Raw genomic sequence first — 17,427 nt, 5'->3', positions numbered from 1 at the left:
TGCCAGGTGTGTGGGGGGTGGGGAGGTGCGGGAGAGGTCCCCTGAGAGACATGCTGCACGTTCAGCTGGACTTTGCAGCATGTTGTGTCCAATGTCATCATGTTACTTGGGGTGCCTGGCTTAAGTCATGCTATGTCACATCCATCTGTCTCTCTGGTATCTATAATGGCCAGCCATGCTCATTCTGTGGCCTAGCGGATACATCACAGGCCTGGGAGTCAGGAGGTCATGGGTTCTAATCCTGACTCTGCCACTTGCCTGCTGTGTGACCTTGGGCAAGTCCCTTCACTTCTCTGTGCCTCAGTTCCCTCATCTGTAAAATGGAGATTAAGACTTTGAGCACCATGTGGCACCAAGGCCCTACTGAGAGCTCACCTACTCCAGGAGGCCTTCCCAGACTGAGTCCCTTCCTTCCTCTCCCCCTCGTCCCCCTCTCCATCCCCCCATCTTACCTCCTTCCCTTCCCCACAGCACCTGTATATATGTATATATGTTTGTACATATTTGTTACTCTATTTATGTATTTATTTTACTTGTACATATCTATTCTATTTATTTTATTTTGTTAGTATGTTTGGTTTTGTTCTCTGTCTCCCCCTTTTAGACTGTGAGCCCACTGTTGGGTAGGGACTGTCCCTATATATTGCCAACTTGGACTTCCCAAGCGCTTAGTCCAGTGCTCTGCACACAGTAAGCGCTCAATAAATACGATTGATGATGATGATGATGACAGGAATTGTCTCCAACCTAATTAACTTGTATCTACCCCAGCGCTTAGAACAGTGCCCGACACATAGTAAGTGCTTAACAAATACCATTATGATTATTATTATAACCCTTCTCCCTGGCCTCCTGGAGTGCTGATTTTTAGCCCACTCCCACCCAGTTGCATCTCTGATTTCCCTTTCATTCCCATTGGATGCTTACAATCTATGTTCACCTGGTCTTACCATGTCCTCTACTTTCTCTGTATGTTTCCAGACACCCAGGACAGTACTTTGATGATGATGTTGACTAGGTATTTGTTAAATGTTCACTATGTGCCACCACTGTACTAAACGCTAGGGAAGATACATTATAAACAGATCAGGTAGGCCCTGTCCTACCACTGGTGGGGGCCAGTACAGTGCTCTTCACACAGTAGGTGCCCAGCCCTGCATTCTATAGCCAGGGAATGCTCCATTCATTCAATTCATTCAATCATATTCATTGAGCGCTTACTGTGTGCAGAGCACTGTACTAAGCGCTTGGGAAGTACAAGTTGGCAACATATAGAAACGGTCCCTACCCAACAGTGGGCTCACAGTGTAGAAGATCAGTACTGGCCTTCTGGGGCCAGACCCTCCTCTCCCTTCCCTCCATGGCTCCCGTTGTTGGTTCGCTGAGGCTTTTTCAGCTCCTCAAATAGTTTTCCCAGCACTGCAGCCCAGTAGTAAACCCCCCACATGGCTGAACCTGGAGCCAGACACCTTGCCAAAATTCCCAGGATGCCTGTATGTCCTGACACAGCTGGGAAAATCCCAGGTGGCAGAAGGTCATCCCAGGTAAGGAGAAAAAAACCGCCCAACTGAACCTACTGCTGATCTCCGAGCTGCCCCGTTCAGTGGAAATACCCTAGTGTTCACATCTGGGCTGGGGTGGGGGTTCCATCACACTGCGTTTTGGTTTCAGAGTGTCAGGTCTCCATAGCTTGGGATGGACAGACAAACAGGGGAAGGGACAGAGCAAGATCCCATTCGGACCAGGGGACCGAATAGGTTCTGGGGAGGACCGACGGGGAGGATTTAGGACTCCACCGGCTGGACAGATGCAGGCTGAGAGGGGTCAGGGCTGGAGTTTACAGACCAGGGGAGGGGATGACAGACCATTGGTTTGGCACAGTCTGGCTTTGCTGACACTGGTTTTCACAGTGGTTTCTTTGTGATCAAGGACTCCAGGAAGAAGCAGTCGCCTAATTGTGATGTTTGTTATACTCTTCCTATGGGTCAAAGCCTGTGCTAAGCACTTGGGTAGGTGGAGGACAATCAATCCTTGTCCCACATGGGCTCACGGTCTAGGAGTGGGAGTAGTGCAGATATTGAATCCCCATATTACAGATGAGGAAATGGAGGCACAGGGAAGTTCATTGACTTGCCCAAAGTCACACAGCAGGACAGTGGCGAAGAAGCAGAATTAGAATCTGGGTCTTCCGACTCCCCAGCCTACAAGCGCTCAGGTGGAGCCCAGAGTCAATTTTCTCTTTACCTTGTGAAAACCTGGTTGTCCTGAGACAAAGCCCCAAGGGGTTGTGACTCCTCTTTTAATGAGTGGTAAAAAGAGATCGGCCACAGCTCTGAATGAGAAGAACAGAGGAAATGGCATTGGGCCAGAGGCCCACAGGCCTGCCAAGTGGAGCAGTGAGTGTCCAGGTGCCATTTCTGCAGCAATTCAGGGGAGGGTCACGGTCCGGCCTCCCAGTTGCGGGGTGGGCAAACGTCCTTTAATCTCCAAACCAGAGAACCGCTCATTCAGCGTCAGCGTTGTCTGTGGGACGGAGAAGGAAAACAAAATGGCCTCAGGGATTTTGCCATCTTGGGCCAATCAACAATGCCACCACACATGCTGATGCTTCAAATGCCCGGTCCCTCCTGGCCAGGGTCCTGGTGGCCCTAACACAGTGCCGCTTCCTCTACAACTGTACCTCTTCTGCTTCAGCCAAGCAGCCTTGCCCACATCTCCCACCCATGGTACTCTGTCATCCCTGATAAGGCAAATAAAAGGATGCTCTCCCCTGTCTTCTTCACCAAATTGGGACCCTCCCCTCAGGCTCTGGCTGACTGGGGTGCAGAGACCTCATGAGGGGGAGGAGGGCCCTGGAAAACTCTATGATTCCTGACACTATTTCCCTCTAGAACATGGAGATTGGAAAGGACATGAACCCCCCCCCTCCCTGACATCTCTCCGTACACCTAGGCCTTGAACCCACCGGCTCCCCCAGCTCCATACCTGATTGGCCATGGCCCGGAAGTTGAATCTCAGGGACACGCCTTTGGGCTGGGGTCTGGTTGCCTTTGGGACAAATGTCCCAAATTGGGGCTTCAACCCTGCTCTTCCGTATCTGGCGATTCAATACAGGTTGTCGAGAATCAAGGATGGAAGGGGATATCTGTTAGCCGAGAGACTTGTCTGCCCTATTGGGGATTGGGGTGAGTACAGGGAATCTGTTACCACGGGGAGCTTTGTAGCCAGAAATACTGACAGGTCCAAGGGGTTTGGGGAGACCCATGGACAAATGTCCATGGTGGTTCATGGTGGGGAGAGTTCGGGTTGGGATGGGAGAGTCAGGAGTGACAGACACAGTCCATGCTGGGTCACTGGGGGAGCATCAGCGATCGAGAGAGGAGAGTCAGAGGTGTTGGATGCTTTATGCTGGGTTAGGAGGGAGAGAGTGAGGGAGGCAGTGGAGTGAGTAAAGATGTTGGCTTGTTCAGCCCTAGCCATGATGATGGGTACCTAGGAGAGCAACCGGGACACAATTCCATCACGTGTCCTGGTGCTCCTGTCAAAGATGGAGTTCTGGGCTGGAGGGATCATGGGTCTGCCCTCGAAAGGTGGGGGTCAATCAGGGAAGGCCTCCTGGAGGAGGTGGCTGGGATTGTGTGATAGGACTAAGAAGGTGGGGTCAACTATGGAAGGCCTCCTGGAGGATGGGAGATCTCAGAAGTCTTTGAAAATGAGGAAAGCCTTGGGGGCGGGGATCGTGTCTACCAACTCTATTGTACTGTATTCTCCCAAACACTTAGTACAGTGCTCTGCGTACCATAAGTGCTCCGTAAATACCACTGATTGATTGGTCATTGCACTCCAAGTCTTCTGGTATTTGGCATAGCCCTCAATAGAACATAGAGGGAAGGAAATCCTCTTATCCTTCTATACTTGATGAAACTATTCTTCTTAGTTCTTTGGAAGATTGTCCCTTACACTGTTGGTTTTACTTTCTAGGATTCTATTTCAACTTTGGTATGTCCAAGAGTATGCAGCTCTCACACCCAGAGCAAGGAGGTTCACGCTCTTTGCTCCTTCCCAGGCACCCTCCCATGGTGCCTTGCTCTTGACTTGCCCACTCCCACCTCCTTGTCATTCTGTTCCCCTAGCCTGGGTCTTTCCCTGACCCATCCAAATCCAGACCAAGGATTTCCTCATTTTCAAAGACTCCTGAGATCTCCCCTCCTCAAGGAGGCTTTCCATGACTGATCCCACATTCTTCAATCTTCCCTGATTGAGCCTTCCCTGATCGACCACTCCACCTTTCCGCTCTTGTCATGTCATGAAGCAGCGTGGCTCATGGAAAGAGCATGGGCTTTGGAGTCAGAGGTCATGGGTTCAAATCCCAGCTCCGCCAACTGTCAGCTGTGTGACTTTGGGCAAGTCACTTAACTTGTCTGTGCCTCAGTTACCTCATCTTTAAAATGGGGATTAAAACTGTGAGCCCCCCGTGGAACAACATGATCACCTTGTAACCTCCTCAGCACTTAGAACAGTGCTTTGCGCATAGTAAGCACTTAACAAATACCATTATTATTATTATTATTATTATTATTATTATGTCATTCATTTATTCATTCAATCGTACTTATTGAGTGTTACTGTGTGCAAAGCACTATACTAAACACTTGGGAGAGTACAAAATAACAACGAAAAGACACATTCCTGCTCACAACGAGCTCACAATCTACAGGGGGAGGCAGACATTAATATATAATATAAATAAATAAACAGATAAATAATTCCTCGGCTACCTCCTCCAGGAGGCCCGCCCCAATTAATTACCAACACTCAGTTGCATCCACTGACATGTAGCAAGTTCCCCTGGACACCTGCCCTCAGCTTGTTCCATTTTTTTAAAAGATGGTATTTCTTAAGTGCTCACTATGTGCCAGGCATTGTACTAAGTGCTGGGGGATACAAAAGCTAATCAGGTTGAACTCAGTCCATGTCCCACATGAGGCTTACAGTCTTAATCCCAATCTTTCAGATGAGATGACTGAGGCACAGAGAACTGCAGTGACTTGGCTAGAGTCCCATAGCAGAGGAGTGGCGGCGGTCCTTCGGATTTCCGGGCCTTCACTTTAGCCACTAGCCTCACTGCTTAATAATAATAATAATGGCATTTATTAAGCACTTACTATGTGCAAAGCACTGTTCTAAGCACTGGGAAGGTTACTAGGTAATCAAATTGTCCCACGGGGGCTCACAGTCTTAATCTCCATTTTACAGATGAGGTCACTGAGGCCTAGAGAAGTTAAGTGACTTGCCCAAAGTCACTCAATTGACAACTGACGGAGCCGGGATTTGAACTCATGACCTCTGACTCCAAAGCCCGTGCTCTTTCCACTGAGCCACGCTGCTTCTCTAATTGATTGTGGAGGTCAACCAGCGACTCCACCCTGACACCCCTGAACTTCCACCTGGTCTACACTTTGTCCTGCTTCTACACCTTGTAAATTGTTTCTGTCTGTCCTTCTGTCTGACTGACCAAGCGTCTCTCTGCCTACCTGTCTGTCTGCCACCCCCATTAGAGTGACAGCTACATCAGGGCAGGGACTGTTTCCGACAATGACTCTCCCCCTCTTCAAAGCCTTATTGAAGGTATATCTCATCTGAGCGGCCTTCCCTAAGCCCCTCCTTTCCTCTTCTCCCACTCCCTTCTGCGTCTCTCTAACTTGCTCCCTTTATTCATCCCCCTCCCTGCTCCACAGCACTTATGTCCATATCTGTAACTGATTTATAATAATGTATGTCTCCTCTTCTAGATTGTAAGATCACTGTGGGCAGGGAATGTGTCTGTTTATTGTGATATTGTGCTCTCCCGAGTGCTTAGTACAGTGTTCTGTACATGGTAAGTGCTCAATAAATACGACTGATGGATTTTTTCCTGTACTTCTGGTTTATCTCCCGAATGCTTAGTACGGTGTTCTGCACATGGTAGGCCCTCAGTCAAGACCACTGACTGAATGGACCCCAACCTGTGCTGACCACTCAATAAGTGTCCAGGATTGAGGGATTGGTCGACTGATCGATAGATAATCACTCACGGTTTGGCCTCCCTGGCCCGAGGATTGGACACGGAGATGGTCAGCACGGCTCCACGCTGGGGCAGCAGCTGCCGCCTGAGTGAAGTGGCAGGGACAACCCGGTCACCACCTGTCCAGATTCGCCAGACCCCTCTCCTAATCTCCTCTGACCCTTGGCCCATCCCCCCTCCCCAACTCCACTGGCCCCTCTTCCCCCTCTTCTGCCCCTCAGCCCATCCCCACTTCCCAACTCCTCTGCCCCTCCACCTCCTTCTTCTCCCCCCACCCCCAACCTCCCCCTCTCTCCCCCTGCCCCCATCACCTTCGGGCTCTCAGTGGTTTCCCATCTGGGTCTGATTCCATCTGCAGGGAGAACTGAGCGGGAGACAGCAACCAAACCCATGGGAAAAGGTGAATCGAGGGATAAAGCCCCCTCCCCACCCAACTATCTCCTACCCCCCCAGCTCAGAGCTATCTCCTGGGCCCTGGCCTCCCACCCTGCCTGGCTCAGGACCCAGAACCACCGGGGCCTTGGCGATCGATATCGCTCACTCTCATGGCCGCTGTTCTCACCAATAGCAGCCATACCTGCTGAGAGCCTGGTTTGGTGCCCAGCAACCAGTCTGGGCTCTGGGGCACTTAGGGGGCAGTGGACGGTGGGAAACTTGGGAGAGGGGAGGGGAGGAGAAGGGTGTGATCCAGGCGTGGAAGCTGGGCCCTACTCATGAGCAGGAGCTAAGGGGGATATGGGGCTGATGCTCCTTGGGTTGCAAAGGGTATGCCCCTACCATGCCCCCGCAGTGCCCCACTCTGATGTGGAGAAACCCCACTCACCCGGCGCCGAGGGGAGATTGGAGTCCACCTGCGCTGACCCGCCTTCTGTGGGAACACTGCTGCTGCCACCATCGCCCTTCGCCTTAAGGCAAATGGCCTGGAGACCCCAGAGAGGGCCAGGTCAGTCCCAGGGAAGTGACCACTCCAGGCCGACGTTTGTGGGTGTTCCCAGATGGGTTTTAATGGGAATATTAACTCTGCTGCAGGGCCAGTGGTCAGAACCCGGCTCAAAGAACCCGGAGACCTGGGCTCTGACCCTGGCTCTGCCTGGAACTGGCTGACTAGGCAAAGATTGGACCCGTACCTCACCATGAGCTGCTCCCCTGCCCATCTTCTCACTCACTGTACCCTGGCAGGAACCCAATGGGTAGGGATGAGAGGGAGCGAGTGGTACTGCACCAGCCACTGGTGCTACAATCTACTCCTCCAAGCAGGGTCTCCATCCCAGAGTATTAGGCCTGAGGCTCGGCCCTCATTTCCGATGGAAGACTCCACTACACTCGGCAAAAATTGACTGCAGTGGCCACCTCAAACTGCAGGATCACATAACTATGAATTCAGTACACTGTGACCACCCTGGACCGGATCTGCCCATAGGCTCTAACCACTGACCGGAAGGGACCTAATTCACTCTACCCCAGAGCATAAAAAGTGTTTGTAAACAGTGAGTGTAAACAGTTGTATATGTTGCCAACTTGTCCTTCTCAAGTGCTTAGTACAGTGCTCTGCACACAGTAAGCACTCAATAAATATGATTGAATGAATGAATGACACATAGTAAGCAACTATCAAGTATCTTTTTTTTAAAACGAAGATAATCAGGTTTAACACAGTCCCTGTCCCACATGGGACTCACAGTCTAGAGAAGCAATGTGGCTCAGTGGAAAGAGCCTGGGCTTGGGAGTCAGAGGTCATGGGTTCATATCCTATATCCACCAGTTGTTAGCTGTGTGACTTTGGGCAAATCACTTAACTTCTCTGTGCCTCAGTTCCCTCATCTGTAAAGTGGGGATTAAGACTGAGAGCCCACCATGGGACAACCTGATCATCTTTCAACCTCCCTGGTGCTTAGAACAGTGCTGTGCACATAGTAAGTGCTTAATAAATGCCATTATTATTATTATTATTAATACTGAGGAAGAAGGATTTAACCCTTATTTTAAAGATGAGAAAACTGAAGCACCAAGATCACCCAGCAGATAAGGGGTGGAATTGGGGATTAGAACCCAGAGCCTCTGACTCCTGTGCTCATGCTGTATCCACTAGACCACTCTGCTTGGTTTGAGAGCCACGGGATGGTAGGAGTGACCCAAGGGGCACAGGAGAGGGGTTTGTGTTGCCAGGAGCCCCAGTCTTGTCCGTTCCTGGCAGGGCAGAACCGGAGGGCCTTAAGACCTGGCGAACAGTACCAGGACCCTGGGTTCTTCCTGGGGGCAGGCCTCTGGCTGAAAGCTGCTGCTGGGAATGCTGTGGGGACCTCCACCCCCATGCTCCGCACCCCCACCACAATTACCTCTTGGCTGAAGTGGCCGTGGTGGTACCGGTGGCAGCGATTCTTCCTGCTGCTCCGAATCTTCCCGATCCGGGCCGCCTCCTGAACGCCGCCCACTGCCCGAGCCGGCCCTGCGGTGAGGGCCGTGCATCCGAGTCACCCTGCTTGGATAACAGTCTGAGTTAGAAAGGGAGACAGGTTGCTTCCTGGATGCAATTCCAGCCTCCGGCAACCCCTGCACCAGATCCCTTAGCCACAGGCCACAACTGCTCTTATCATATTTATCTGTGTCCTCTTCCTTCATGTCACCTTTGTGCTTTACATTGACTCATATTTCTTGATGTGTGCTGCCACCCCTGTCTCCCCTCCTCTGTTCTGGGACTGGGAGCCCTTTGGGGGCCAGGGGCCCTGTCTAATTCTCAGCTGTGTATTTTCCTGGTGCTCAGTGCTAGTGCTTTGCACACAGCAGGGGCTCAGTGAAGACTAGTGCAGCTGCAGTGTTTGCTCCTCCTCCTCCTCATAATAATAATAATAATAATGATGGCATTTATTAAGCGCTTACTATGTGCAAAGCACTGTTCTAAGCGCTGGGGAGGTTACAAGGTGATCAGGTTGTCCCACATGGGGCTCACAGTCTTAATCCCCATTTTACAGATGAGGTAACTGAGGCCCAGGGAAGTTAAGTGACTTGCCCAAAGTCACACAGCTGACAATTGGCGGAGCTGGGATTTGAACCCATGACCTCTGACTCCAAAGCCCGGGCTCTTTCCACTGAGCCACGCTGCTTCTCTCATGCTGCTGCTGCTGCTTCTGCTGCTGCATGGATGCAGACAGTTTTACGGAAAGGCAACAGCTGGCTGGGCCAGTGGCTGGGGCTACTTTCTGGAGTGAGGGGGGCAAATAGATATGAACGTGCATGTACAGAGAGGGTGGCCAATAGATAATAATAATAATAACTGTGGCATTTGTTAATCACTCACTATGTGCCAAGCACTGTTCTAAGTGCTGGGGTAGATATAAGGTAATCAGATTGGACACAATCCATGTCAAGGGGCTCACAGTCTTGATCCCCATTTTACTGATGAGGTAGCTGAGGCATAGAGAAGTTAAGTGATCTGCCCAAGGTCACACGGGAGATGTGGCAGAGCCGGGATTAGAACCCACGACCTCTGACTCCCAGGCCCGTACTCTTTCCACTAGGCCATGCTGCTTCTCCGTACTGTGTGCAAGTGTAGTGAGGGTGGCCAATAGATAGAACAGTGCTTTGCATATAGTAAGTGCTTAACAAATGCCATTATTATCTTTTAGACTGTGAGCCCACTGTTGGGTAGGGACTGTCTCTATATGTTGCCAATTTGTACTTCCCAAGCGCTTAGTACAGTGTTCTGCACATAGTAAGCGCTCAATAAATGTGATTGATGATGATGATGATGATAGGGTCATGTAAGCACAGTGAAGGTGGTTATTAATAATAATAATAATAATAGCATTTATTAAGCGCTTACTATGTGCAAAGCACTGTTCTAAGCGCCGGGGAGGTTACAAGATGATCAGGTTGTCCCATGGGGGGCTCACAGTCTTAATCCCCATTTTACAGATGAGGGAACTGAGGCACAGAGAAGTTAAGTGACTTGCCCAAAGTCACACAGCTGACAACTGGCAGAGCTGGGAATTGAACCCATGACCTCTGACTCCAAAGCCCAGGCTCTTTCCACTGAGCCATGCTGCTTCTCACGCTGCGTATCTATTGGCCACCCTCTCTGTACATGCAGGCACATATCAATTTGCTCCCCTCATTCCAGAAAGCACAGATACCTGTGTGCATATTCAGTGAGGATGGCCAGTGTAGCTTGCACGTACAGTTGGGGATACGCAGCTATGAGAGTAGACTGATACAAGAGTACAGAGCTTTACCATCTCACCAACAAAGGTACCCCACCCCACCCTGCACTGTGGTGACCCAGTTTAAGAGCGAAGGTGCCAAGTCCATTAACAGGAGCAAAGGAAACCCAATGGGCTTTGTAGGGTCCCAACCCACCCAGCCACCCCAAAACCCAGACAGCAGAGGCGCAGCTCCGATGCAGCACACACATGGAAACCACCACTCAGGCACTAATGGAAGTAGCAATGCAGCATACACGCAAGGCACGACACTAGCATCGGCACAGGCATCGATGCGGGCACTGATGCAGGCATCAACGTGGACGCTGGCACAGGTGGCATAACGGCAGCTCTGGAAGCAGGATCCCTGACTGCCGTACTAATCCTGATGTGAGTCCCAGAAATGGGGCTGGCCGACATAAGGACCGCGGCGGGTCCTGGCGGCTCTGGGGAGCTTGTACCTCTGGAGCTGCGGCCGGTCTGTTCAGGGGGCTCCGTCCCCCAAACCTACCAGCCCCTCCTGTCTTGGGAGCATTTGGAAATCGTCTTGAGAATCCCTGTGGCCCGAACTTCCTTCTGAATCTCTGGGGGGCTGCGGAAAAGAGGAAGAGGTTATAGACACAGTGTAAAGCCAGAGACTCCACCCCTAGGCCCCACCTCCAGAAGACCTTCTCTGATTGACCCCTAACATCCTGGTCATGGCACCCCCCCACCCCCAGCTCCCAGCCACCTCCTTCAAGAGGTCTTGCCTGATTGGTGATTTTTACAATACTATCGTGGCCCTGGACACTTGCTCCCCACCCCTCATCATCTCAGACTCATAGAGACAGGAGGGATGGAGACTAGGAACGCTTTCAATGGGTCAAGCCTCCTGCCTCCAGGCAGTGAGTGACAGGCGGGATCGGCCCTTTCCTTTTTGGAGCCTCTCCCTGTCTAGGGGCCTGATCCTCACCTCCACTATGGGAAAGGGTCTTAGTGGGAGACACTGGTCAGACTCTCACCACGGCCACTGAGGGCTGAACTTGGGGAAAGAGCTCAGAATAACAAGAGAGACTGTGGTCAGACCCGAGAAAGAACTTTTTGGCTGTTAGGGGGTGCGAACCTAGGTCGTTGGGTGACTAGTCCAAGGCTGGAAGATTTGGGTGGTCAGCCCGGCTCGGCACCTCCTCCTTCCCCCTCCCCACCCTAGTGACCACTGAGATCCCCAACCCCTAGCAGCCTGCAGGAGGCCTATATGGTTAAACATACCTTGCTGTGGTGGTCGCCCACTGCCTGGGAGAAACTGGGGCCGGGGAGTGACGGGGGGCCTCTTTACCACCTCTTGGGCTCCTGAGGTTGCCGGTCCCTTCCGGTGGAGCTTGATGATGTCATCTAGACGGTGGCGGGGAGGGAAGGAGGGAGACTGATGGGCGATGAACAGTTGGCAGGTAGCAAACCATTAAGCCAGGAGGGGACTCAGAGCCAATAATAACAGTAACAGTAACCATAGCCATAATAACAGTAACCATACTCATGGCCAGCAATCATAATTGGAGGAAAGGGGCTAGTGATAACAGTAATAAGAGTTTTTGTTAAGCACTTACTAAGTGCCAAGCAATGTACTAAGAGCTTGGGTAGATACAAGATTATCAGGTGGAACAAAGTTGAGAGGGGTCTGCGCCTGGCTGGACATTCCCGCTGACTGAATCATCATCATCCGGGACCCCTGCCCTCCCTGCCCCCCGCAATGGGAAGACTGTTGGGACCAGGTCCTAATCCGCCTGCCCTTCCCATCTGGCCAGAGGCTGAGTGTCGCCCCCTCCTCCTCCTTCCCCCTTCTCCTTCCTCTCCCCAGTGTTTTTGTCTCTCCTCCTCTCCCCTCTTTCTTCCCCTTTTCTCAATTATCTGCTGGACTCAATTCTAATCTCTCTCCCCTCTGCCCTTTCCCTGTCTCCTCTCCCCTCTCCCTCTTGCTCACTCCTCTCCCTGGCCAATGCAGCCTCTCTCAGCTGCCCTGACAGCCACATTCCTGCCCATCGCCCCTCAGTGAGAGCCACCCTGGAGCGGTAGCCACAATAAACGAGCAGACACTGAACTAGATACAACCTTCCCCACCCTGCCATTCAAAAATCATGTCGCATCACCTTCTACTCAGTTCCCAGGGACCCCTCCCCTCCCCCCCCCGCTCCACCCCTGTACCCCAGGCGTCTTCCTAGGGCAATGAGCCGGATCTGGAGGAGCAATGCAGAGAGGAGGGGGCTTGAGCCTGGGCCTGTGAGTCAGAAGCACCTGGATTCTAATCCTAGATCCACCATTCATTCATTCATTCATTCAATCACATTTATCGAGCGTTTACCACTACTACTGCTACTAATGATGGTAGTTGTTAAGTGCTTACTATATGTCAAGCTCTGTTCTAAGCGCTGGGGTAGATACAAGGTAATCAGGTTGTCCCACCTGGGGCTCACAGCCTTAATTCCCATTTTACAGATGAGGTAACTGAGGCACAGAGAAGTTGTGACTTGCCCCAAATCACACAGCTGATAAGCGGCAGAGCCAGAATTAGAACCCACGACCTCTGACTCACAAGCCCGTGCTCTTTCCACAAAGTCACACTGCTTCTCTGTGTGCAGAGCACTGTATTAAGTACTTGGAAAGTACAATACAGCAATCAAGAGAGACAATCCCTGCCCACAATGGGCTTACAGTCTGGTGGGGGGGGGGGAGGGAGACAGACATCAAAACAAGTAAAGAGGCAACAATACTTGTCCACCGTATGACCTTGGGCAAGTCACTTCACCTCTCTCTGTGCTTCTGTTACCTCATCTCTAAAATGGGGATTAAGGCTGTGAGCCCCGCGTTCAACCTGTTTAACTTGTATCTACCCCAATGCTTAATTCATTGCCTGGCAAATAATAAGCACTTAACAAAAACAGAATAAGAAGGAAGAAGGAAGAAGAAGAAGGAAGAAGAAGAAGGAGGAGGAGGAGGAGGAGAAGGAGGAGGAGGAGGAGGAGGAGGAGGAGAAGGAGAAGGAGAAGGAGAAAGAAGAAGAAAGAAGAAGGAGAAGAAGAAGAAGAACAACAACAACAAGAAGAAGAAGAACAAGAACAAGAAGCTATCCTCCACAGAGTCCCCATCTCGGCTGGAAAGGACAGTCCGATCTTCCGGCTGGTCCTTCTCCTTCTAGGACATGTGTGGGACTCAGGCAGGGCCGGAGCCTGCCTGATTTCAGGCCAAGGAACGGAAGGGAGGAGGAGTTTGAATGGGAGGCCAAGGAGGAAGAAAATAGAAGGCTCTAGGACTCCTGGAAGCCCCTGCCTCCAGGCTGCCCTCACGGCCACCGAGCCCTGGTGATGTTTGGAGAAGCCGGCGGTCCGGGGCAGTCCTTCTGGGGTCGGTCTCAGTCCCGGCTGGCGGGGGCAGAGCTAGGCCGGCTGGCTGCCTGATTAAATAGGCGGAGGGCCAAGGTGGCAGCTAAAAATAGCCCCGAGACAAGAAGCAGCTACGGTCATGGTCTCGCGGCCTCCTCCGCCCAACCCAGTCCATCCGGGTCCCTGTTGCCCAGCCCTGACCACCAAGCTGGGGTCCAGTGGGGTCCGGAGGGAGAAGACGGGCAGAGAGGAGGGAGAGGGCCTAGGGAGGAGGAGGAAGATGATGGGGAAAGCTCGTTATGGGCAGGAAATGTGTTATACTGTTGGGCTGGACTCTGCCAAGATCTTAATAATAATAATAATAATAATAATAATAATAATAATATCGTATTTGTTCATTCATTCAATTGTATTTATTGAGCGCTTACTGTGTGCAGAGCACTGTACTAAGCGTTTGGGAAGTACAAGACAGCAACATATAGAGATGGTCCCTACCCAACAACGGGTAAGTGCTTACTATGTGCCAAGCATTGTTGTTCTAAGCACTGGGGTAGATACAAGGTAATTAAGTTGGGACGGGTTTAGAAGCATTGTGGTTTAGTGGAAAGAGCACGGGCTTGGGAGTCAGAGGACGTGGGTTCTACTCCCGACTCCACCACTTGTCTGCTGTGTGACCTTGGACAAATCACTTAACTTCTCTGCTCCTCAGTTACCTCATCTGTAAAATGGGGATTAAAACTGTGAGCCCTACGTGGGACAACCTGATTACCCTGTATTCATTCATTCAATCAAATTGAGCGCTTACTATGTGCTTACTATTCTATTTATTTTATTTTGTTAGTATGTTTGGTTTTGTTCTCTCTCTCCCCCTTTTAGATTGTGAGCCCACTGTTGGGTAGGGACTGTCTCTATATGTTGCCAACTTGTACTTCCCAAGCTCTTAGTACAGTGCTCTGCACACAGTAAGCGCTCAGTAAATACAACTGATGATGATGATGAACACTGTACTAAGCGCTTGGGAAGTACAAGTCGGTAACATATAGAGATGGTCCCTACCCAACAACGGGCTCACACCCACCCCAGAGCTTAGAACAGTGCTTGACACATAGTAAGCGCTTAACAAATGCCATTACTATTATTATTATCGCTATTATTAGAACCCATGTCTTCTGACTCCCATGCCCGGGCTCTTTCCACTAAGCCACGCTGGAGAACTGTCCTCAAACCCTAAAACTGACAAGTGTTCTTTCGTGTTCCGTATGTCCCTGGGAAATGGGGTTTATAACGGTGGCCCGCCTTTCCCCATTTTTCCCCTGAAAAGGCCAATCTCTCTCTCTCTCTCTCTCTCTCTCTCTCTCTCTCTCTCTCTCTCCCCTCCCCGTCAATCAATCAATCGTATTTATTGAGCGCTTACTGTGTGCAGGGCACTGTACTAAGCGCTTGGGAAGTACAAGTTGGCAACATATAGAGACAGTCCCTACCCAACAGTGGTTCCCCGTCCCCCGCGGAGGGTGGGGAAAGGAAAGACCCCTGGATGTGTCAGCTTCTCCCGCCCGTTTTTGCTGCCCTTGTCCCAGGTAGCCTTTGAGATCGTCCGATTCCCGGGCGCGGGGACTGACCCCAACCAATAGCAGGGGAGCGGGGGGTGGAGGGTAAATCCCCGAGGGTCTCTCTGCGCCCCTCCCTCTCCCCCTGTGTCTCCCTGCCCTCGCTCGCCTCATGCTCTCAGTCGTCAGAGATCTCAGTTTCGGGGTAACCGTGATAGGAAGGCGGGTTGGGAGGGGGCGGGGATGATTCGTCCGCAGACTGGACATAGAGGTGATGGGTTGGGGGCGTCAATGACTGGACAACTCAGTGCCCCCCCTCCCAATCCCGCATTCATTCCCGCCAGGCCCGGGTCCCGCTCCCGTTGGCCTCCGGCCCCCTTTTCTTCCAATACTCCCCCCAACTCTGCCCCGGGGTCCCCTGGCCCTTGGGGTCCCCGTCCCGGCTCTGCCTGGCCGGGGGCGGGGGGTGTCGGGGTCACTTACCCAGGGACAGGTCAATCCGCTCCCCGTCGACTCCGGGCCCCGTCGCGGCCATCGTCCTGGCCTGGCCCGGCCCAAACTTGGCGAGAGTTTGCGAGGCGAGGGGAGCGGCGGCTCCCACCCCTTTCCTTCCCGGGTCTTCGCCTGCTTCGCCCCGCTGCCCGCTCTCCCCTCCCTTCTTTTCCCCACCGCCTCTCCCCTTCTCTCTCCCTCTTCTCACCCTTCTCGCCTCCTCCCTTCTCTCCTCCTGCTGCCCTTCTCCTTCCCCCCTCCCGCCGCCTGTCCCACTCCTCCGCCTCTTCCCTTCTCTCCCCCCCACCTCTTGTCTCCCTCTCCAGCCTTCTCCTGTTCCCTCCCTTCTCCCTCCCCACCGCCTGTCCCCCCTCCCGTCTCCCTCGACTCTCTCCCTCCCTTCTTCTCTGCCCCTTCGCCCTCCACCTGTCTCGTCCCCTCCTCCTCTCTCCCCCAGCACCTGTCAGATCCAGAGTGGGGGCGGGGTCCACAGCCTGCAGCCTCTAATTCTTTCATCCCAACCCCACTCCTATCTATTCTATTTATTTTATTTTGTTAGCATGTTTGGTTTCGTTCTCTGTCTCCCCCTTCTAATAATAATAATAATAATAATGGCATTTGTTAAGCGCTTACTATGTGCAAAGCACTGTTCTAAGCGCTGGGGGGGATACAATGTGATCAAGTTGTCCCACGTGGGGCTCACAGTCTTAATCCCCATTTTACAGATGAGGTAACTGAGGCTCAGAGAAGTTAAGTGACTTGCCCTAGGTCACACAGCAGACTCGTGGTGGAGCCGGGATTCGAACCCATGACCTCTGACTCCAAAACCCGGGCTCTTTCCACTGAACCACGCTGCTTCTGGACTGTGAGCCCACTGTTGGGTAGGGACTGTCTCTATATGTTGCCAGCTTGTACTTCCCAAGCGCTTAGTACAGTGCTCTGCACACAGTAAGCGCTCAATAAATACGATTGATTGATTGATTGATTGATTGATTTAGACAACTTCACCCTGCTCCTCCCCTCTCCCTCCTCCTCTTCTGGCCGCAGAAACCCCGGTTCATCTAGTCCGCCCGCCCCGCCCCCATTTTCCCAAATTAGAGCGATGACCAGGGCCCCGGCAGGGCCTCGGGCCCGGATCTATTTTAAGTGTTTTCCCCGGTGGACTCCCGGGCCCAGCGGGAGTACAGTAATAATAATGATAATTATGGTATTTGTTAAGCGCTTACTATGTGCCAAGCACTGTTCTAAGCACTGGGGTAGGTACAAGGTAATCAGGTTGTCCCACGTGGGGCTCACAGTCTTAATCCCCATTTTATCAATCAATCAATCAATCGAATTTATTGAGCGCTTACTGTGTGCAGAGCACTGTACTAAGCGCTCGGGAAGTACAAGTTGGCAACATACAGAGACGGTCCCTACCCAACAGTGGGCTCACAGTCTAGAAGGGGGAGACAGAGAACAAAACATATTAACAAAATAAAATAAATAGAATAGATATGTACAAGTAAAATAGAGTAATAAATTTGTACAAATATATATACATATATACAGATGCTGTGGGGAAGGGAAGGAGGAAAGGCGGGGGGATGGAGAGGGGGAGGAAGGGGAGAGGAAGGAGGGGGCTCAGTCTGGGAAGGCCTCCTGGAGGAGGTGAGCTCTCAGTAGGGCCTTGAAGGGAGGAAGAGGCTTTAGGCTGCCCAAGGAGCCAGGTGATCAAGCCCTAGTGGCCATAGGCTACCAGGAGTGCTCAGAAGCTCAAAGACTCCACACAGTTC

At 51.8% G+C, this 17,427-nt stretch overlaps 1 protein-coding gene across 2 annotated transcripts; it reads right to left on the bottom strand.

Annotated features, from left to right (window-relative positions):
* Positions 1–2,283: 2,283 nt before the first annotated feature.
* Positions 2,284–15,750, bottom strand: LOC119929861 (UAP56-interacting factor-like). Of its 2 annotated transcripts, none has more exons than XM_038748198.1 (9): positions 15,644–15,750; positions 11,509–11,631; positions 10,722–10,852; positions 8,401–8,543; positions 6,888–6,984; positions 6,376–6,428; positions 6,075–6,149; positions 2,986–3,097; positions 2,284–2,523 (listed from the first exon to the last, which is right to left on the bottom strand). In XM_038748198.1, exons 1-9 carry the CDS (start codon positions 15,693–15,695, stop codon positions 2,428–2,430), a joined length of 882 nt encoding a protein of 293 aa, XP_038604126.1. In that variant the 5' UTR covers positions 15,696–15,750; the 3' UTR covers positions 2,284–2,427. The 2 variants fall into 2 exon arrangements, with proteins under 2 accessions (XP_038604126.1, XP_038604127.1); XM_038748199.1 differs by having other exon boundaries at positions 8,401–8,540.
* Between the last annotated feature and the right edge of the window lie 1,677 nt (positions 15,751–17,427).

This window comes from Tachyglossus aculeatus, chromosome 6 (assembly GCF_015852505.1).
Source record: "Tachyglossus aculeatus isolate mTacAcu1 chromosome 6, mTacAcu1.pri, whole genome shotgun sequence".
Lineage (NCBI taxonomy): Eukaryota > Metazoa > Chordata > Mammalia > Monotremata > Tachyglossidae > Tachyglossus > Tachyglossus aculeatus.
This window is presented reverse-complemented; position numbering and strand designations above follow the sequence as displayed.

What these genes read in the sequence shown, in the direction of transcription:
- LOC119929861 (XM_038748198.1), bottom strand. Translation starts at nt 15,695, where the DNA reads ATGGCCGCGACGGGGCCCGGAGTCGACGGGGAGCGGATTGACCTGTCC. An exon ending in CAATCTCCCCTCGGCGCCGG is followed by an intron (nt 6,429 to 6,887) that starts GTGAGTGGGGTT and finishes TCTCCCGCTCAG; the next exon opens with TTCTCCCTGCAGATGGAATC. An exon ending in TCCGGGCCATGGCCAATCAG is followed by an intron (nt 2,524 to 2,985) that starts GTATGGAGCTGG and finishes TCCGTCCCACAG; the next exon opens with ACAACGCTGACGCTGAATGA.